The 19,596-nt window shown below is 42.8% G+C and overlaps 3 protein-coding genes across 6 annotated transcripts; 1 reads left to right on the forward strand and 2 right to left on the reverse strand.

Annotated features, from left to right (window-relative positions):
* Positions 1 to 14: 14 nt before the first annotated feature.
* Positions 15 to 10,812, reverse strand: ythdc1 (YTH N6-methyladenosine RNA binding protein C1). 3 transcript variants are annotated; one of them, XM_089019723.1, is made up of 17 exons: positions 10,628 to 10,812; positions 9,868 to 9,969; positions 9,480 to 9,772; positions 8,136 to 8,538; positions 6,905 to 6,952; positions 6,722 to 6,816; positions 6,535 to 6,643; positions 5,545 to 5,662; positions 5,368 to 5,452; positions 4,919 to 5,073; positions 2,946 to 3,022; positions 2,780 to 2,816; positions 2,644 to 2,683; positions 1,570 to 1,626; positions 1,310 to 1,501; positions 282 to 452; positions 15 to 178 (listed from the first exon to the last, which is right to left on the reverse strand). In XM_089019723.1, exons 1-16 carry the CDS (start codon positions 10,653 to 10,655, stop codon positions 282 to 284), a joined length of 2,010 nt encoding a protein of 669 aa, XP_088875849.1. In that variant the 5' UTR covers positions 10,656 to 10,812; the 3' UTR covers positions 15 to 178. The 3 variants fall into 3 exon arrangements, 1 of the variants encoding a protein (XP_088875849.1); XR_016118190.1 differs by lacking the exons at positions 15 to 178; positions 282 to 452; positions 1,310 to 1,501; positions 1,570 to 1,626; positions 2,644 to 2,683 and having other exon boundaries at positions 4,078 to 5,073; XR_016118189.1 differs by lacking the exons at positions 15 to 178; positions 282 to 452; positions 1,310 to 1,501; ... (1 more) ...; positions 2,644 to 2,683; positions 2,780 to 2,816 and having other exon boundaries at positions 2,934 to 3,022; positions 3,126 to 5,073.
* A 404-nt stretch (positions 10,813 to 11,216) lies between these two features.
* On the forward strand, positions 11,217 to 14,011 carry ufc1 (ubiquitin-fold modifier conjugating enzyme 1). Of its 2 annotated transcripts, XM_089021136.1 has the most exons (2): positions 11,217 to 11,814; positions 13,873 to 14,011. In XM_089021136.1, exons 1-2 carry the CDS (start codon positions 11,346 to 11,348, stop codon positions 13,884 to 13,886), a joined length of 483 nt encoding a protein of 160 aa, XP_088877262.1. In that variant the 5' UTR covers positions 11,217 to 11,345; the 3' UTR covers positions 13,887 to 14,011. The 2 variants fall into 2 exon arrangements, with proteins under 2 accessions (XP_088877262.1, XP_088877261.1); XM_089021135.1 differs by lacking the exon at positions 13,873 to 14,011 and having other exon boundaries at positions 11,224 to 12,048.
* Positions 12,316 to 19,583, reverse strand: prpf4 (pre-mRNA splicing tri-snRNP complex factor PRPF4). Its single transcript, XM_089021107.1, has 15 exons — positions 19,522 to 19,583; positions 18,092 to 18,271; positions 17,837 to 18,023; positions 17,275 to 17,362; positions 16,361 to 16,440; positions 16,176 to 16,269; positions 16,001 to 16,095; positions 15,870 to 15,928; positions 15,057 to 15,180; positions 14,889 to 14,978; positions 14,101 to 14,223; positions 13,892 to 13,999; positions 12,944 to 13,062; positions 12,727 to 12,833; positions 12,316 to 12,473 (listed from the first exon to the last, which is right to left on the reverse strand). Exons 2-15 carry the CDS (start codon positions 18,261 to 18,263, stop codon positions 12,387 to 12,389), a joined length of 1,533 nt encoding a protein of 510 aa, XP_088877233.1. The 5' UTR covers positions 18,264 to 18,271; positions 19,522 to 19,583; the 3' UTR covers positions 12,316 to 12,386.
* Between the last annotated feature and the right edge of the window lie 13 nt (positions 19,584 to 19,596).

Genomic DNA, 19,596 nt, shown 5'->3' on the forward strand with positions numbered 1-19,596 from the left:
AAGAGAGTGCAATATTTTAAGGAACAATCATCCAATTTATTTGGTTTTTGTGTGACATTTTACAAGGAAAAATAAAAATAAAAAACACAAGAAGGAGGAAGCGGAGACGAATCTGTTTCTGGTTGGTGTTGAAATACTGAAAAAAGATATTTCTGGTGCAGAGCAGCAGAGAAGATTCCTACATGGGATCGTCAAAATAAGAGGGAGGAAATAATCACGTTCCATTTCAAACTAAAAAGAATGAACGACAGTAAAATAAAATAAAAAAACCATGTGCTCACTCATCTGCGGTAGCGTCCCCTTTCCTTCTCCCGGTCTCGGTCTCTGGGCCTCTCTCGTTCCCGCCTCAATCCGACTCGTTCGCGCTCGCGCTGACGCTCGCGTTCCCGCCGACTGCTCACCACCGCCTGCGTCCGCCGCAGGAAGTCGTCCACGCGCATGTCGTAGTCGTGCTGCTTGAGCAAGTCGACGGCAATCAGTACTAATCATAATAATAATACATTTCATTTCTAAGCGCCTTTCAAATCTCTCAAGGACACTTTACAGTCACAGGATATTTTTTTTTCTGCGGGTGAGCAGCGGCAGCCACACGCGCCAGTGATCACTCAACCCGGAAGTAACTCAAATAGATAGAAAGCTAGCTAGCTAGCCAATAAATAGAAAATTATGTTTTATGGGTACCTGGGAACGGATTATTCTCATTTTAATTGTTTTCTATGGGAAATGAATGTTTGGAAAACACTCAGCTCAATTCACTCAACCTGGAAGTACCAAAGTAAAAAAAAAAAAAAAAAAAAAAACTAAAGAACAAATAAGTATTAAAGGATCCCCCCAAAAAAATATTTTAGTCATCATTATATTTTTTAAAATTAGAAATGTATAATAATAATAATAATAATAATAATAAGAAGAAGAAGAAGAAGAAGAAGAAGAAGAAGAATTATCATTATAATACATTTCATTTATAAGGGCCTTTCAAAACTCTCAAGGACACTTTACAGTCACAGGATATTTTTTTCTGCGGGTGAGCAGGGGCAGCCACACGCATACATAAAGTAAAAAAAAACCCTAAAGAACAAATAAGTATTAAAGGATTTCCCCAAAAAATGATTTTAGTCATCATATTTTTGAAATTAGAAATGTATAAAAATAAAAGTAAAAATAATACTTTAAAGGTAGCGTCTCCTTGTCAGATTTTTTAGTTGTATGGGGCTAAATAATGTTTAGTTTAAAACAGTTTTTTCTTGAATATGGACTATGAAATGAACATGTCAACCCAAGCCCCGCCCCCTGACAACGGGAGACTCACCGGACTGGACGCGAAGGCCCGATGCGGCGGCGGCGCCGCAACGCGTTGTTTGTCCCGGAAGCGCGGGGGAGGCCCCTCGTGGGGCGGCATAGGGTGGTGGTGGTGGTATGCCTGGTGCTGGGGCGGCGGGGGTTGGTTGTGGTGGTAGTAGGGCGGGTGATGGGGCGCCGGCTGCTGCACGGGGTACGTGGCCTGGACGCACAGAAACACCATCAAGTCCCGATGCGAGGACTCAAAATGGGGAGACAAACGAAGCTTACCAACGTCTGCCAAGGAGGAGGCGGTCCCACGTTGTGGTGAGGCATGTAGTCGTACGACTGGCAAGAAACAGGAAGCTGTGTTACCGGCCATGCTTGATCAATTTGTGTCAGAGCTTTTGACATTAGCCATCGTCAGGCGAAACTATACTCTAAAAAAATAGATTTCATCCTTGTACTAGAACATCTGACTTTTCACGTTCTATAAAAATTGGTTTGACAGAACTCTAGCTTAATGCTAACAGACAATGAAAAGTGCCATAGACAGGCTAACGAAACTAGCATTGCTTTTGTGGTCGCTAACACTGAAACTGTGATTTGAATACAAACAGACGTAATGTCAGAGATGTTTGATCGGACACTGTGGACAAAGGCTCGAACACAGAAAGATTGTCTTTTACTGCCTGCAGGAGACGCAGCCATCCATGACAGACGTCTGAATTCTGCAGCCCTCTGCCAAGCTATTTATTGACAGTATATGCAAATTTAAGTGATACATTAGTAAAACATAGTTTTCTTGATTAGAATACCACACCCCTTCAATTCTAAGCACGAACAGCTGTAAGCAATAAAACATTGTCTTTTCCATGAACGGATACATTTGTAACCTGGCTAATGAGCTCTTCCTGTGAAGGAGTTTCAAGTCGTAAATTGCTTCGGTGATAAATTAGTTTCCCAAGTCCTAAATTCTTTCCAAGGCCAGATCTCCTAAATGACAGTTTAACAGGCTGAATGTGATGAAACGATGAAACTTTTAAATATGATAACTTCTTATTCTGTCTAATCTCTATCATATACATAGACAAATATAAGTACAGCTGAAACTTTGAATCACAAAGAATAGTTGCAAGTAGCATGGAATCACTGCACATACGTATGTCTGTTTGTATTCAAATAACAGTTTCAGTGTTAGCAACCACAACAGCAATGCTAGTTTTGTTAGCCTGTCTATGGCACTTTTCATTTTCTGTTAGCATTAAGCTAATGTTTTGTCCAAAAAAAATTTTCTGAGAACTTATTTTGATGGATAGATGGATATAGATAGACATAGATGTAGATAGCTAAATAAATACACACCCCATTAAGGAAAATGTCCCGTCTCACATTGGTGAAGCGCCTGCAAGATAGGGAAGTGAAACTTTTTTACACTCATTTGCTACTTTTGTTTTTGTTGTTTTTTTGTGGTGGTGGTGTGAGGCGGAGGAGTACTCACCTGTCCAATGGCTGGCTACGCAGGTCAGGGATAAAGCCTATAAAGAAAACCAAAATGATAGTACTGTGAGCCAGCGTCCCAGGACATGGTTATAGATGGTCACTGGGAAAATCGCCAAAACAAGACACAATTTGCAGCTTCTTCTCTTGGACTTTCATTTCACAACCTGATCGCTGGTTGAAGTCCGGACATTCTGCCCGAGGTCGCTTCCTGCCGTGAAGGTCAAACTCTTCGAGACGACGCCTACGTGGAATAAGTTGATAGGTAAGAACAAACGGACGCTGGCGCGGACATGCGAGGATGGTTGTACCAGTCAAACATGAAAAATAATAAATCAATACTCAACCTTTCAACCCACTTTGACAAGTCTCGGCATGAAAAAAAGTCTAACTGGTGCTGAGATCTACGGGATTGGTCACCAGAGTCACTTCAGTTCATAAGACCTTTGCTCAAGTCTACTTAGGTGGTCCCAGTCTCCCTTTTTGTTTTATTTTTTGCTCAGTCTTATAAATTTGCCTGACTGGTCCGAGTATCTCCAAAGATGGTCCGAGGGTCTTCCCAGTTTATCCCATTGTCAAGTCTATCAAGTCGATATAGTTAATCCCAGAGATTGTCCAGTTTGTCCTAAAGTCTACTCAGTCGGTCATTGTGTCTATGGATTGTCCCTTTGGTCTCAAAGTCCACTTAGTTGGGCCCAAAGTCTTTTTTTGGTTGGTGCATGTATCTTTGCGGTTTGTCCAGTAGCATACTTAGGTGGTCCCACAGTCTCGTTTTTGTTTTATTTTTTGTTCAGTCTCTGATTCTTATACATTTGCCTGACTGGTCCTAGTATCTCCAAAGATGGTCCGAGGGTCTTCCCAGTTTATCCCATTGTCAAGTCTATCAAGTCGATCTACTTAATCCCAGAGATTCTCCAGTTTGTCCGACTTGTACTAAAGTCTAGTCAGTTGGTCATTTTGTCCATGGATTGTCCCATTGGTCTCAAAGTCCACTAAGTTGGGCTCAAAGTCTTTTTTTGGTTGTGTCTTCGCGGTGTGTTCAGTCAGTTGCTAAGTCGATTGACTTCAACCTTTCCGTTTTCCAGGATTGCTTCACTGTTGGCAAGGTCTTATTTCACAGAGTCCTGGGTCTTTGCCCCATTTGTCCTAATGTCTAGCAAGTTGGTGCTACAAGTCTACACAGTCCCTCGGTTGACAATTTCACTCAAGTCAAAGCTCCCAAATTGTCGCGATCATGAAAAGTGAAAGTGTAGATGTACAAAGTTGGAAATATATCAAAAGGCTGGCGGGTCAACATACCGCTTGTGATGTAAAAGTGGACTTTGGATTCTACAAAGTTTGTTTCCACATCAGTGTCCATGAAAAAGGCTTTTTTTTTCAAACAAACCCTCTTATTTTGAAAGGGTGGATGGGTCATGATGGTGCTGGTGGTGCAGTCCTGTCAGTCACCAAACCCTCCAGACATTTTTTTTTCGAAGTCCATCAAACACACACTTTAAGAGTTCATTCAAGAGCAACACACACACACACACACACCGCAACAAAACGTCCTCGTTCGGTGCGTGTGTGTCTGTCTCAAAGACATTTTTTCAAGTGTTCGCTCAAGGGGGGGGGTGAGCGCAGGGTCATTCGATCAGTTCCATCTTTTACCTGATTGGACAAATTGTCCCCCAAGCCACCCATCATGGGACAGTCCAGTGATTCCTTCCCCCGCCCCCATCAAATGACCAACCTGCACTGCATTGGAAAAAAAAAAAAAAATCAAAAAACAAGAGTCCATGTAGAGATCAAAGTCCCTCTCTCTCTTTTTTCTCTCTTTTCCCTTCAAGCTCCCTCGCCCCTTCCTGCTTCCATCAGTCCAGCCAATGCTTTTATTTTGAAAAGTCCATCTAGATTTGGCTAGCTTCAACTTGCTATGAGTGAACTTCCTGCAAAGAGAGAAAGTCAACAAATATGAAACCATTTGGACTTCCCGCCTCGCAGAGCAACCTCCAGAGCGAGTGGCCGAGCAACGACAAGCCCGAGCGGATTAGCCGCAGCCGCGCTCGCTGTCTCAAGACGTCCGGCGGCAGGTGGCGCCCCCGCGATGGGAGCGGAAGAACAACAGGAAGTGGGAGGAGGAGCTTGGCGATTGGCTAACCTTCCCGGTTCGCGCAGCGGCGGGCGGCCGCGGGGTCGCATTTCCGAAGGGGTCTCACGCTTGTGACGAACGCGCCGGGCCACCTGGTGGATGTCCACGCTTTCGTCCAATGGGAATAGCGCACAGAGCTGAGCGCCGGCGTCCGGTTGGATTTCCTGACAAAGGTAAATAAAACGACTTTATTATACAGTACTATTTATTTCTTTAATTACAATACAATATCACATTTATGATACATAAAATAAGGTATATTTTGTGTAGTTTTAAGGCTTATTTAGTACAAAATTATGTTTTATGCAGACCTGGAAACGGATTATTCTCATTTTAATGGTTTTCTATGGAAAATTATAGTTTGGAAGACACACTTGTCACCTTAGATACACTTTCTGGGAACCAATTAAGTTCGTAAGCTGAGGTATCACTGTATATATATCAAATGGAAATCGTACTTGTCCATCACGGCCGATTTTGACGGGTTTGTGTTCGTTCCAGGGGTTGGAAAGGTGAGCCGTCTCTGTGAAGGGGAGCTCCCGCCTGCGGAGAGCCATTTAAAAAAAAAGTGAGGCAAAGTGGAATGGCCGACTCGCTGTCGGGTGGGAGGGGCTGTGGGTGGGGCTCGTCCTCACCTGCAGAGCCAATCGATCTTGAAGACGCCGCCCAGCATCTTGGCGTTCATGCCGGCGGGAAGCACCCAGTGGATGGGAGAGCCGCCGTGAAGAGATTCGGAAGCCAAACGGGCAAAACCTAGCAACACGTGTGGGGTATGCTTTTAAAGGACAACCGACACCACCGGACAAGTTGCGTCCATAATTTGGAAAATCACTTCAAATGACAAAAATTCCACCGCATATCGCTATATTTTACGTTTTAAGACTCGCGCTGAATATTCATGAAGTCTTGTTTTCGAGTTGATGACGATGCCTGACGTGACGTCACGGAGGGAACACCCCTAACCGAGAACGCGACACACAATGCATTTTGGGTAGTTTTTTTTCATCTAAAAACACCTTGTTTATTGCGAAATTAGAAGGAAAACTACATAAATAACGCGATGGTGAATCGTTGTGTGTTGTAGCCAATTGCGGTAACACGCATGAAGAAGGTGTAAGTTGACACAAATTCCCAGCGGACAAATCAGCCCATTTCCAACGGAGCTTGTGCGCCATCTTGAGCATTTTCTGGGCGCTACATTAGAGTCCAGAATTGATACGGAAGGACTTCTTTAATCGATGTCAAACATTTATGCTTTCTTCTTCAGAACTATTTGAATCATATTCATAACTGGATGAGTAACAAGAAAGCAACTTATCCGAATCTGAAGCCATTGTTTTGATTCTGGAACAAGGCAGTTTGTGAAAGAGTATCCTGGCGTGACGCCACGAACAAGGGGGCGGGACTTTCTGAATTGCCGCAGTTCCAAGCTCATTTTATGGCACTTTTGGGACACTAAGTCATTTTTATTGGTGTTTTGCATTTGACTACAAATATCAGCCTGCGTGTTTTGGGTATTTTAGATGCTATGAAACCTTTTTCTGATGTCAATTAGGAAACAAAAAAAGGTGTCGGTTGTCCTTTAAATCATATTTGACAGCCCCGTAATTGATCCTCGGTCTCACCTTGGAATTTTCCGCTCTCACGGACAGAGAAGACCAAAATGACGCTTCGAGCCGAGCGGAAGGCCGCGTTCAGCTTCTTTTCATTGACGGGCAGCGTGGACCACACGCCCTGAACGACAACGACGAGCAGATGAGGCGGAGTTCACATCAGATCAAAGAAATCAAGAGGGATCGGCAGGCGACTTACTTTGGCTTTGGCCAGCGAGACGTTCTCGTGGTTGTTGCTCTTAATGACGAAGAAACGCGATTCGCGCAGGATGTAGCGAAGGTTACTGGTGGGATCTGCAAGAAAAAGGGGATGAGCGGTGGGGTCAAAATAAGAAGCGCAGTCGACTGACAGACGTCGGCCGACGGTGGAAGGCGGACTTACTGACGGCTCGCACCGAAGACGAAAGCTTCTCCCGCTTCTTCTCGGAACCTGTTCGCAAAAACGGCATGAGGTCATCACAAGTATGAACTAATAACAATAACAATAATAATCCAGGATACATTTTTCTGTGGGTAAGCAGCGGCAGTCACACGCGCCAGCGTTCGCTCATCCCGGAAGTAACTCGGCTAGAAAGCTAGCTAGGCCTTCACTCAACCCGGACGCAACTCAAATAGAAAGCTATCTAGCTAATAGACAGCTAATTTGATAGCTAAGTAACTCGGCTAGAAAGCTAGCTCTTCACTAACATACCCGGAAGTAACAACCAGATAGATAGAAAGCTAGCTAGCTAATAGACAGCTAATTCGATAGCCAAGTAAATCGGCTAGAAAGCTAGCTAACTAGCTAATAGATAGCTAACAGATAGCTAGCTAGGCCTTCACTCAACCCGGAAGTAACTCAGATACTTGACATTGAGCTATCTATTAGCTATCTGATGGCTATCTAATAGCTATCTATTAGCTGTCTGTCTGGCTAGCTATCTAGCTATCTTTCTATTAGTTATCTAACTAGCTATCTAATAGCAATCCATTAGCTATTTATTAACTAGCTAGCTAGCGAGCTTTTTATATATTTGAGTTACTTCTGGGTTGGGTGAGCGCTGGCGCGTGTGGCTGCCGCAGCTCACCCACAGTAAAATTTATCCTGTGACTGTAAAGTGACTGAGAGTTTTGAAAGGCTTTTATAAAAGAAATGTATTATTATTAGAGAAAGCTAGCTAGCTAATAGACAGCTTATTCGATTGCTAAGTAACTCGGCTAGAAAGCTAACTATCTAATAGCTAGCTAGCTAGGCCTTCACTCAACCCCGAAGTAACTCAGGTAGAAAGCTAGCTAACTAATAGACAGCTAATAGTGACCTTGAGATTATTATTATTATTATTATAATATTATTATTATTATAGATAACTAAGTAACTCAGATAGAAAGCTAGCTAGCTAATAGACAGCTAATAGCGACCTTGAGAGTTTTGAAAAGCGCTAATAAATGAAATGTATTATTATAATAGATAGCCAAGTAACTCGGCTAGAACACTAGCTAGCTAATAGATAGCTAACAGGTAGCTAGCTAGGCCTTCACTCAACCTTTTGTGATGTCATGTAGGGAAAGATGCACGTCTGCTACAAGCTAAATGTCGAAAACAAAAACGGAGGCGAAACGGAAGCGGGCCGCACCTGAGACGTCGGACCCCGAGGCCGAACGCGCCGACTCGCCGTCGTCCGAGAAACTGACGGAGGAGGCGGAGCGGGAATCTCCCGCCTCGCTACGTGTGTCGTACTCATTGCCCTCAATGCGACACTCGTACTCCTCCTCCTCTTCTTCTTCACCTTCGTCTTCCTTCTCTCCTTCCACCTCATCTTCCTCTTCCTCCTCGCCTTCGTCCTCTTCCCCTTCCTCCTCCTCTTCTTCTTCTCCCTCTACTTCTTCTTCTTCTACATCTTCCTCTTCTTGTTCGTCACCGTCGCGTGACGCAGCCGGGGAGGAGCTTCCGGACAGCTGGTCTGACGCGTACTCTGGCGCCGCGCCCTCGTCTGATTTGTTGTCCTCTCGGTGGTGGGAGGGGCTGCTCGGCCGCTTCTACGTGCGCAAAAAAGAAATAGTTGGATAAAAGATTGACACTTTTTTATTTCATGTTTCATGGTTTAGCAAATAAAAATGCTAATTGTAGCATATTCGACGCGTTCATGGCAGCTGGGTCATCTAATAATAATATTTGATTTATAAGCGCCTTTCAAAACTCTCAAGGTCACTTTACAGTCGCACGATACGTTTGTCTGTGGGTGAGCAGCGGCAGCCACACGCGCCAGTGTTCACTCAACCCAGAATAAATCAAAAAGATAGCTAGCTAGCTAATAGATAGCTAATGGCTATCTAGCTAGATAATAGATAGCTAGCTATCTAAGAGAGCTAGCTAGCTTACAGTCACATGATACGTTTCTCAGTGAGTGAGCAGCGGCAGCCACACGCGCAAGCGTTCACTCAACCCGGAATAACTCGAAGAGATAGAGAGCTACCCAGCTAATAGATAACTAGCTAGCTAAGAGAACTAGCTAGCTAAGAGAGCTAGCTAGCTAGCTAAAAGACAGTTAGATAGTTAATAGATAGCTAGCTAGATAGCTAATATGTTTCCTGATGCAAATCGCTATCTAGCTAGCTATATAGGTAATAGATAGCTAGCTAGATATAAACAAATGTTGAGTTTCACTGTACAGTGATACCTTGGCTTACAAACTTAATTGGTTCCCAGACAGAGTGTGTAAGGCGAAAAGTGTGTATCCCAAAAATTAATTTCCCATAGGAAACCATTAAAACGAGAATAATCCGTTCCCAGGTCCCCATAAAACATAATTTTCTACTTTCTAATTTTCTAACCCTTAAAACTACACAAAATATACCTTATTTTATGTATAATAAATGTGCTATTGTATCACCAAGGGGTTTGTAAACTGAGGTATCACTGTAATAATAATAATAATAATAATAATAATAATAATAATAATCTAGTAAAATTTGGAGACCTGCTTGGCGGGGTCGCTGTTCCTCGGAGAGCGTCTCCGTCTGGTTCTTTCGCTACGCCCGAGGTCTCTCGTCCCCCGGCGACTCTTTCGTTCATCGTAGTCATCGCCACGGTAGCTGCTCACATGGCGTCTGTGGGGACTGCTAGCTGATCTCTTGGAGGACGATGATGATGAGAGGAGGGCTCTCGAGCCTCTCTTATTGGCCGAAGACGATCTGGAAGCGGTGTGACCAGTCGATCCCCGTAATCGCTTGCGGTCGTGGCACTCCGAAAGCCCGCTCTTCCGCTTGGTTCCTACCGCACAAATTCAAGTGTTTCAGAAAGAGCCAGGAAGGCAAAGATGGTAAATAAATAAAGATAGATTGAGGACAAAATGGTACAGGTGGTACCTTTTTTATCTATGATGTGTCGCTCCGTCTGAGGGTTGTACAGCTCGTCATCCTGATCCGGCGCTTCCGTCAAAATGTCTTCCAGAACAGTGAGCTCACCATCTATCACATCATGAAATCAATTTCAGAAACATTACCAAGTGATTCTAAAAATGAACATATTAAACAATCTAAGTGACTGGCCGCCATTTTAACTCAATTTTGCCTGTGTCTGATGTTCCCCAATTTGGATTTTGTGGAGAATCTTGGGAAATTTGTGTTTTTCATTATGACTGAAAGGAAAGTGAGGTCAACCCGATTAATAATTGTCGAGTTAAAGTTAATATAAATCGATCGATTAGTTTGGCATGATCAGGAATGAAATGGCTACCATCAAAAAAAAATTCCGCCATTCAAATAGGCCTGATTCACGTATTATTATGAATATTTTAATCGACTCATGGAACATATAATTAAGGTATTGTGACTGTTAACTTATAACTTGTTCGAGTGTGATTTTTTTCTGAACATATATGAATTGTATAACAACATGATTAGGAGACATGTTGTTCGGTCACGTCATTAAGTACGGTTAAGGGAACAAAATTGAGGAAATTGTCCGTATAACTCGCTGCCGTTAGGCTTGGGGACGCGTATCGACGAGCGACAAAAAAGAAAGCAATAATTTGATTAGCAAGATTGGCGATACAAAAGGTCCCACAAAACAAAGACAAGCTAACTGGTTAGCCAAGCTAACGAGCTAAGCTAAACTGACTCGTACCTTTGTCCTCACGACGGTCGGCCGCCATCTTAGCGCCGAGTCGTCTATGCTCTTAACGCGAGCTAACTGCTTGAGGTCGATGGGGAAAGTGTCTGATTATCGACAAATATTAGTGAAAATATTAACGATTCACAAAATTGAATGCAACGACGTGAGACAGAACATGCTAAAATGGCTGTCTGGGGCGGAAGTTGTTCCTGTGTAAAGTGTCAGTTCCGCTTAGTTTTTTTTGGTGCTGTTGTGATATGTTCAATACGAGAATTATTCAAAATACTGATATTAAATGTCCCACCAATTAAAAATAATCCGGAAATATATACTTTACTCTTTTTACCCACTTAGTTTAGAAATGAAACTATCCGACAACGTAAAATAATGCACATAAATGGACGTACTTCATCGCAAATGTTCCGTTGCATTTGGTGATTATAAATATTTAATCACGACAAGGCTACTGAATTTAAAATCTTCATTCGGGGGATTTTATTTTGAATCGTGTTGGAGTTAGACTGAGGTGAACGTTTGTCAACTCACGAATATATAGTTTGCAACGTATAGTCTGGTCCAGTAGGCGGAGGTAATGAACGCTAACGTGACAAGCCGAAGAAGAGAGGGGGATGCCGGAAATGTGTCACCAGCGGATGTCTGGTACACGTCAGCGAGTATCGCCAAGGATTGCTCCGTTTCAGCTCGTTCGTCCGCCGGTCCGTTCGTCTCGATGGCGGACGAGAGCACACGCAAGACGGTATCTCAGATCCCCCTTCTTAAGACACAAGCCGGCCCGCGGGAGAGAGCTCTGTGGCCGCAGCGCCTCAAGGAGGAGTACCTCGCCCTCATCCGTTTCGTGGAGAACAACAAGGCAGCCGACAACGACTGGTTTCGCCTCGAATCCAACGCAGACGGTACCCGCTGGACCGGAACGTGCTGGTTCGTGCACGAGTTGCTACGCTACGAATTCCGCCTGGAGTTCGACATCCCCGTGACGTACCCGGAGACGGCGCCGGAAGTGGCATTGCCGGAACTGGATGGCAAAACGGCGAAGATGTACCGAGGCGGCAAGATTTGCCTGACCGATCATTTTGCGCCGCTTTGGGCCCGGAACGCACCGCGATTCGGCCTGGCCCACCTTATGGCCCTTGGGCTCGGACCTTGGCTGGCCGTCGAGGTCCCGGATCTGGTCGCGAAAGGTATCGTGGTCCACGCTGAGCAGCAGAAGGCACCGCAATGACGTCATCTCACGCCACTGACAGCGAGTGGACCTTTGCACAGCTGCTAGCACAGTCCTGCAACCTTATTCGTGACTAAAATACAACCAGGAACTATTAATCTGTTGAAACCTATGTTAATAAAATATGAAAAATGTTTTGATGAGGGGATGAATACTACTTTATAAAGACTGACATAATAATCTTTTTCCACAATTTGTTCTCCAATGTACATTGTGTTGCTCCTTCTGCTGTGCCTGCCACAGTCAACTGGGTGTACTATATAATAATAATAATAATATTTTATTTATAATATTTTAGATGCTATAAAACATTTTTCTGATGTCAGTTAGGAATCAAAAATGGTGTCGGTTGTCCTTTAAAGTTCAAAAGTATAGAAACTGCCAAAATTACTGATTAACAATAGAAACATGCTCTTTTAAAGCCCCTTAAATCAACCTAGTAAAATGATATTAGAGATGCTAATATGAAAACGTCTTGCTAAAAGACCATTTTATTGAATAAAGAATGAGGTGAAAGTAAAACAAACCGTCTCATTCCGACACCCAAAGTTTAAAGGTTCTGTCGTAGGAGCACGTGGCGATGAGTTTGCCGTCTGGAGACACGTCCACACCCATCACCTAACAAACAAACAAAATAAGTCACACACAAATATATATGGATATCTGTTAGCTATCTATAAGCTAGCTAGTGGGCTAGCTGGATATCTAGCTAGCTTTTTATTTATTTGTGTTATTCCCCGTTGAGTGAACACTGGCGTGTGTGGCTGCCGCTGCTCACCCACAGAAAAACTTATCCAGTGACTGTAAAGTGACCTTGAGAGTTTTAAAAGGCGCTTAGAAATGAAATGGATAAAAAAAAATAAATGTGTACCTTTCCCTCGTGGCCGGCGAGCGTCTTCAGGGGCATCCAGCCGGGGTGACTCCAAACCTTGGCCATGTTGTCGTATGCGCACGTCAATAGAAATTGGCCATCCGTCGCTGTAAACGAACAAACATGCGCATGCGAGTAAATGCTATTAATGTACCATGGCGATTTTTTTGGGGGGGAATTAGAGCTTTGGAAAAAGAAAAGGCGAAAGGGTGCTCACGTTGGAATCGGACACCTGATAACAGGTTTTGGTGGGCGGGGATTGTGTAAAGACACTTCCTGTTTCTCAGCTCCCAAACCTTGCAGGTGTTGTCTCCACTTCCTGTCGCCAGGTGATAACTGAGGGAGAAAACAATTACAATTTAGGGACTTTTTGTAGTCTAGCTATGCAGATAGCTAGGTATGCAGCTAGCTTGCTATCCAGATGTTTTTATCTATCCAGTTAGCTTGCTACCTATCTAGCTAGCTTGCTATCTATTCATCTATCCAGCTAACTTGCTATGTATCTGCTATATATCCATCTAGCTTGCAATCTGTCTATCCAGCTAGCTTGTGATCTATCACCTATATATCCAGCTAGCTTGCTATCTAATCCATCTATCCAGCTAGCTTGCTATGTATCCAGCTAGTTTGCTATCTAGCACCTAAATATCCAGCTAGCTTGCTTCATATCAATCTATCCAGCTAACTTGCTATCTATCCAGCTAGCTCGCTATGTATCCAGATAGCTTGCACTCTATCAGCTAGCTTGCTATCTATCCAGCTAGCTTGCCATCTATCCAGCTAGCTTGCCATCTATCCAGCTAGCATGCTATCTAGCCAACTATCTTGCTATCTATTCAACTATCTATCCAGCTAGCTTGCTTCATATCAATCTATCCAGCTAACTTGCTATCTATCCAGCTAGCTCGCTATGTATCCAGATAGCTTGCACTCTTATCAGCTAGCTTGCTATATATCCATCTATCCAGCTAGCTTGCCATCTATCCAGCTAGCATGCTATGTATCCGGCTAGCTTGCTATCTAGCCAACTATCTTGCTATCTATTCAACTATCCAACTAGCTTGCTATTTATCTATCCATCCTTTTAAAAACAAGGCAAAAATGTCCCCCCTGACGTTTCCCCCCCATTTTGTATAAGTTCTACAGGTGCTGTCACGTGACTGACCCATTAGGTGAGAAATGCACACTGTAGATCTCCTTCAGGTGTCCTTCCAGGAAGACCACGCAACGTCCCGTGCGAAGATCCCAAACTCTTCCAAAGGCATCCAGGCCACTGCATTGAAATGAAGTGAATGAAAATAAATGGAACTCTTTTAAGAACGAGTGACGCCGAGCGAAAAAAGAAGGATTGTTTTGTAGCATAGTAGCGCTTACCCAGTCGCAGCCAGCGATCCGTCGGGATGAAAATGAAGATCATGAACACCTTTACTGTGACCTTCTTGATGGAGAATCTCCTCCTGCACTTCCATGTCCCAAAGACGCCACGAGTGATCGTAGCTAAATAGATTAGCATTCGTTGTTATTAGTCTACGATTGGTTGGGTCACAACTGATTTCGATTTAGCAGAGTAGGATTTCAATCTGGAATCAATAAAAGAAAACTTACACATTTAATTTATTTTTTCTTCCAATACCGCTTACAATAACATATACAAATTATTGGATGAATATTTAAATGTCTTACAATCTCAAGCATTTCAAAATTTAAAGTACGTATTATATTGTATTTTGTACACCTGCCCCCATTTCAAGCTCAGATAACTCCAGAACCATATAACTTAGGAATTAACTCTTTTTTTTCTGAATCTTTACCTCGTTTATTGAATCTTTACCTCATCCTAAAACTCAATATTTTCTGGGTCCTGCAATTTGAGTGACAATGACAAAAACCCTGGCACTGGAATGGACACATTTTTGCACATCGTCTGCAAGTGAATGAGTTAATGTTAAAAAAAAAACAACTACACAATGAATATTTGTTTGCTTCCAATGCCGCTTACAACAACAATATCAATTGTGGTGAATATTTGAATGTCATCATCTTTATTTTATGCAGTATTTATGCTAATAAGTGAGCTAATATTGGCCAAATAAATCGATAGCAATCGATAGCACATGTGCTAGTTGTGTATTTTGAGTGTGTGCGTGTGTATGTCGGTTTACCAGGTAGATCCCAGGAACCTTCCGGATGGATGCCAACAAACACGAGAAACTCGCTCAGTGTGGTCGTCTATGCTCACCACCGGCTCGTCGCTACGACGACCACAAAAAACAGTTTGTTACTTTTCACTTTTATTTCTTCTCTTTGGCTCCGCCTCCATTAGTTTTTACCTGATGAGGTTCCATAGCTTCACGGACCCGTCGGCGGCACACGAGGCCAAACTGACGTCCGATTGGTGGAGAGACACGCCGGCCTGCGGGCGGAAGACCACCGCGCCCACGTTGGTATTGTGACCTGCAACCAAAATATCGGGAGAAACAGAATTGCGTGACGTCGTGAACAAGAAAACACATTAATTAAAAATACAACAAGCGCCATTTTGTTTTTTTTCTGTAATTCGATTTGCAGGAAAAAAATGTGCTTTGAAATACAGGTAACATCCCACTTACGACCGAGTTCCGTTCCGACTAAACGGTCGTATGTGCAAATGGTCATAAGTCGAAATCCATTCAAAATGTTGAATAGAGACTCAGAGGCTAAATGACTCGCAAACTACCCCTTTCGCCACAACCTTTAACTTTTAACTCATTAGATATATTGCAAATAACATCGCACTACCCAAATACAGGTAACATCTGACTTACAACCGAGTTCCGTTCCGACCAAACGGTCGTAAGTCAAAACGGTCGTAAGTCCAAATCCATTCAAAATGTTGAATAGAGACTCAGAGGAGGTCTCTGGAGGTCGTGGTTGTAAGTGCGGGTGGTTGTAAGTCGAGCTGGTTGTAAGTCAGATGTTACCTGTACTTGAAAATAAGGAAAGTGCTAAGAATCTGTTGCAGCCATGAAAAAAATAAGAACTTAAAAAAAATAGATACATGTTGATAGATAAAAATAGATCAATGTTGAAGATAAATATTTATACATATATAGATAAATGTTGAGGTTAAAAATAGATAAATGTAAAATGAAGGCTCCGCCCACCTCTCAGAGTCCGAATCAGGTTGCAGTCGGGAATGGACCAAAGTTTACACAAACCGCTCCTGTTGGGGGGTACACGTCACGTTAGCATAGCACGAGCTAGTTACGCACTTGCGTTTGTTCGCGAGCATCACCAGGAGGCAGTAGCCAGCATCTTGGAGTCGGGGCTGAAATGGCAGAAGCTGATTGGTCGATCGTCACCGATCTGACTGCAGAAGTTGTTTAAGTTCTAAAAAGGAAGAAGGAGGTGACATTTTTCTTAAATCATCCAAAAATCCTGAAAACAAAATCATCTTGATTTGTACTCACTCTTAGGCTCTTGTTTAGCTCCTGTTGGCGGATGGTTCTGGTTGCCTCACAAATTTCCTTTTGGGCCCGGGCTGCGTCGAGACGCTTCATCGACCTGACGTGACAAACATGGCGCGCACACACATACTCCCGATTTCTCCACTTCATATTGGAGGGAGTTATCGGTCCAGTCGGTGGGCACTCACCTGGGCAGAGAGTAACGGGCCAGCCAGAGACGTGCGTCCTTGAGAGACGTGGGCCCTTCGTGGTACCACGTCTGATTGCACTGCAATTAATCAGGAAGGGGACAAAATATACATAAAAAACAGGCACTTTATCGTCATATATACCAAAGCGACACTTTTGGTCCCCGACAGGCCATGTTTTTTTTTCCCCCCATCTTATTTCACATTGATTTTGGGAAATTGGCTGTCAAAACATTAATACCTGAGTCATTTATGTATGTATATATTTACATATTGATGTATTTATTTCTTTTTTAAATTAATTTGTTTGTTTGTTTATCTATTTATGTATGTCTGTAAGTAAGTAAGTATGTAAGTCAGTAAATATGTAAGTCAGTAAGTATGTAAGTATACAAGTATATAAGTAAGTAGTATGTAAGTCAGTAAATATGTAAGTCAGTAAGTATGTAAGTAAGTATATAAGTAAGTATGTAAGTAAGTAAGTATGTAAGTAAGTATGTAAGTATGGAAGTAAGTATGTAAGTATGTAAGTAAGTAAATATGTAAGTAAGTATGTTAGTAAGTAAATATGAAAGTAAGTATATACGTAAGAAAGTAAGTCTGTAAGTATCTAAGTATGTAAGTACGCAAGTAAGTAAGTAAGTAAGCAAGCAAGCAAGCAAGCAAGCAAGCAAGTATGTATGTATGTATGTATGTATGTATGTATGTATGTATGTATGTATGTATGTATGTATGTATGTACGTACGCATGCATATTTTTTATTTATTTATGAATTCATTAATTAATCCATTCATGCATTCATTCGACTGTAAAGTGACCTTGAGAGTTTTGAAAGGCGCTTAGAAATGTATTATTATTATTATTATTATTATATAAATGATATGTGTGTATGTCTGTGTGTTATGGTGCCAACCTCCTCCTGTGAACGCTTGGCTCGTTCTTCATCTCTTCTAGACTTCTTCAAGGCATCCGGACCCACCACGGATAAAATGGCGCGCAGTCTGAAAAGTGGACAAAATGGAGGTCAAAAGCGGACGAGGACAAAAGTAAAAGTAGAAAAAAAGTGCGTAGTCTCCGGCAGACTCAAGGACAATTTCTGCCACCAGGCAGTCAGGAGACTCAACTCCCGCCCTGCCCCCCCCTGCCCCTTCCCACTGCCACACTCACCGAACTCTGAGTACACTGTACTATCATCCTGAACTCTATTTTTTTTTTCATTTTATTTTGCTGCAAGACCTCACTTCAACCTTTATTTGTGTTTGTTTTTGCATTACTACATACGACACTACCTCACTTTACATTCAGAAATGACATGTATTGTCTGTTGTCTGTCTTTTTTTAGCCACATTATAAGTCCGAGAGGACATTAATTTCATCTGTGCTATATGTCATGCATATTAGCATATTTGACAATAAAGCTGTCCTCGATTTGACTTTGAAAATGGACAAGATGAAAGTTACAGGGTACAGCTTACCGCTCTCGCCGATCGGCGGGGCCTTCCCCAAACAATGTGATGGGTTCCCCGAGCGCTCGCAATCCCGCTTTGACCTCGGTGTCATCGGTGGACACGGTGATTTGTCGCGCTCGCCTCCTCCTCTCAAATTCAGCGAGCGCTTCCTGTTGCCTCTCGTTGATGTGCTCTTCCAGCTCAAGTGTCTCGGCTGCAAAGCATCATGGGACGTCAGTCAGGTGGTAGGCGGATTTAAAAAAAAAAAAAAGTGTCACCTACCAGATGAGATGTTAATGTGTCCTGCTTCGATTGCTGCTTTGACGCCCTCACTTCCTGCGGGCAGGGCGCCGGCAATTTCTGCATTGAGGCGCTCCCGCTCTTTTTCTTCAAGGCTTCCGTAGAACACGCGACCTTTCTTCGGGGCCGGAGCCAAGTCCTCGTCGTCTGACATTCTGGAACCTGAGCCAACAGATGTCGCTTAAAGGACAACCTGCACCATTTTTTTCTTTCCTAACTGATATCAGAAAAACGTTTTATAACATCTAAAATACCTAAAACACGGAGGCTGATATTTTTTTGTCAAATGCAAAACACCAATAAAAATGACTTAAAGTGTCCAAAAACTGCCACAACATGAGCTCTGAACTCAGATTCAGAAAGTCCCGCCCCCTTGTTCATGACGTCACACCAGGATACTCCTTCACAAACTGCCTTGCTCCAGAATCAAAACAATGGCTTCAGAGAGTTCAGATTTGGAAAAAGATCCTTTCTTGTTACTCGTCCGGTTCTGAATATGATTCAAATAGTTCTGAAGAGGAAAGCATAAATGTTTGACATCCATTAAAGAAGTCCTTCCGTATCAATTCGAGCCGTCTGGACTCCAATGTAGCGTCCCAGAAAATGCACAAGATGGCGAACAAGCGGCGTTGGAAATGGGCTGATTTGTCTGCTGGGAATTTGTGTCAACTCACACCTTCTTTATGCGTGTTACCGCAATTGGCTGCGACACACGATTCACCATCACGTTATTTATGTAGTTTTCCTTCTAATTTTGCAATAAACAAGGTGTTTTTAGATGAAAAAAGTACCCAAAATGCATTGTGTGTCGCGTTCTCGGTTAAGGGTGTTCCCTCCGTGACGTCACTTACGGGATCGTCATCAACTCGAAAACAAGACTTCCTGAATATTCAGCACGAGTCTTAAAACGGAAAATACGCTCAGTAGCTGTATGTCATGCATATTAGCATAGTTGACAATAAAGCTGACTTTGACTTTAACGACGATCGCGATTGTTTGAGTTTTGCATCCATGACTAAAATTCCTGAGTGAAAAATTGGCTCGTGTTTCAGTATAAACGCGTTCGGTTTAGTAGCAGCACCCCGCAGGAAGCTAACACAAACGTTAACCGAGGACCACCTCATGTATAATCCTAAAGAAAACCACCAATAACAAGAATTACATATTTTTTTAAATCAATAACGACGGAAATAAGGAAACGCGAGTCTCCAAATCAAACATCCCGCCGCTACTCTTCGCGGCTAGCGTTTTTTAATCACGAACGAGCGTCCAGGTAGCAACAAATTATGACTTTACCACTCGTAACCTTTCTTCGCACTCGTAGCCACTAAAATAACATACTACTTTAATAATATACTTATAATATAATAATAACTTCACTATAATAAAGATTTAAAAGTAATAAAACTCACACTGGCTCAATAGCAATTCAGCGATGTTTGAGTGGGAGGGGGAAATGAACCGGATGTAAAAGGTCCCAGAATGTA

This window comes from Hippocampus bargibanti, linkage group LG18 (assembly GCF_051943395.1).
Source record: "Hippocampus bargibanti isolate YZ-2025 linkage group LG18, ASM5194339v1, whole genome shotgun sequence".
NCBI classification, from domain to species: domain Eukaryota; kingdom Metazoa; phylum Chordata; class Actinopteri; order Syngnathiformes; family Syngnathidae; genus Hippocampus; species Hippocampus bargibanti.

What these genes read in the sequence shown, in the direction of transcription:
- ythdc1 (XM_089019723.1), bottom strand. Translation starts at nt 10,655, where the DNA reads ATGGCGGCCGACCGTCGTGAGGACAAAG. An exon ending in CGACCGTCGTGAGGACAAAG is followed by an intron (nt 9,970 to 10,627) that starts GTACGAGTCAGT and finishes ATGATGTGATAG; the next exon opens with ATGGTGAGCTCACTGTTCTG. An exon ending in GTCTTCGGTGCGAGCCGTCA is followed by an intron (nt 6,817 to 6,904) that starts GTAAGTCCGCCT and finishes TTTTTCTTGCAG; the next exon opens with ATCCCACCAGTAACCTTCGC.
- ufc1 (XM_089021135.1), top strand. Translation starts at nt 11,346, where the DNA reads ATGGCGGACGAGAGCACACGCAAGACGGTATCTCAGATCCCCCTTCTT.
- prpf4 (XM_089021107.1), bottom strand. Translation starts at nt 18,263, where the DNA reads ATGTCAGACGACGAGGACTTGGCTCCGGCCCCGAAGAAAGGTCGCGTG. An exon ending in ACACATTAACATCTCATCTG is followed by an intron (nt 18,024 to 18,091) that starts GTAGGTGACACT and finishes GATGCTTTGCAG; the next exon opens with CCGAGACACTTGAGCTGGAA. An exon ending in ATCAGGTGTCCGATTCCAAC is followed by an intron (nt 12,834 to 12,943) that starts GTGAGCACCCTT and finishes GTTCGTTTACAG; the next exon opens with CGACGGATGGCCAATTTCTA.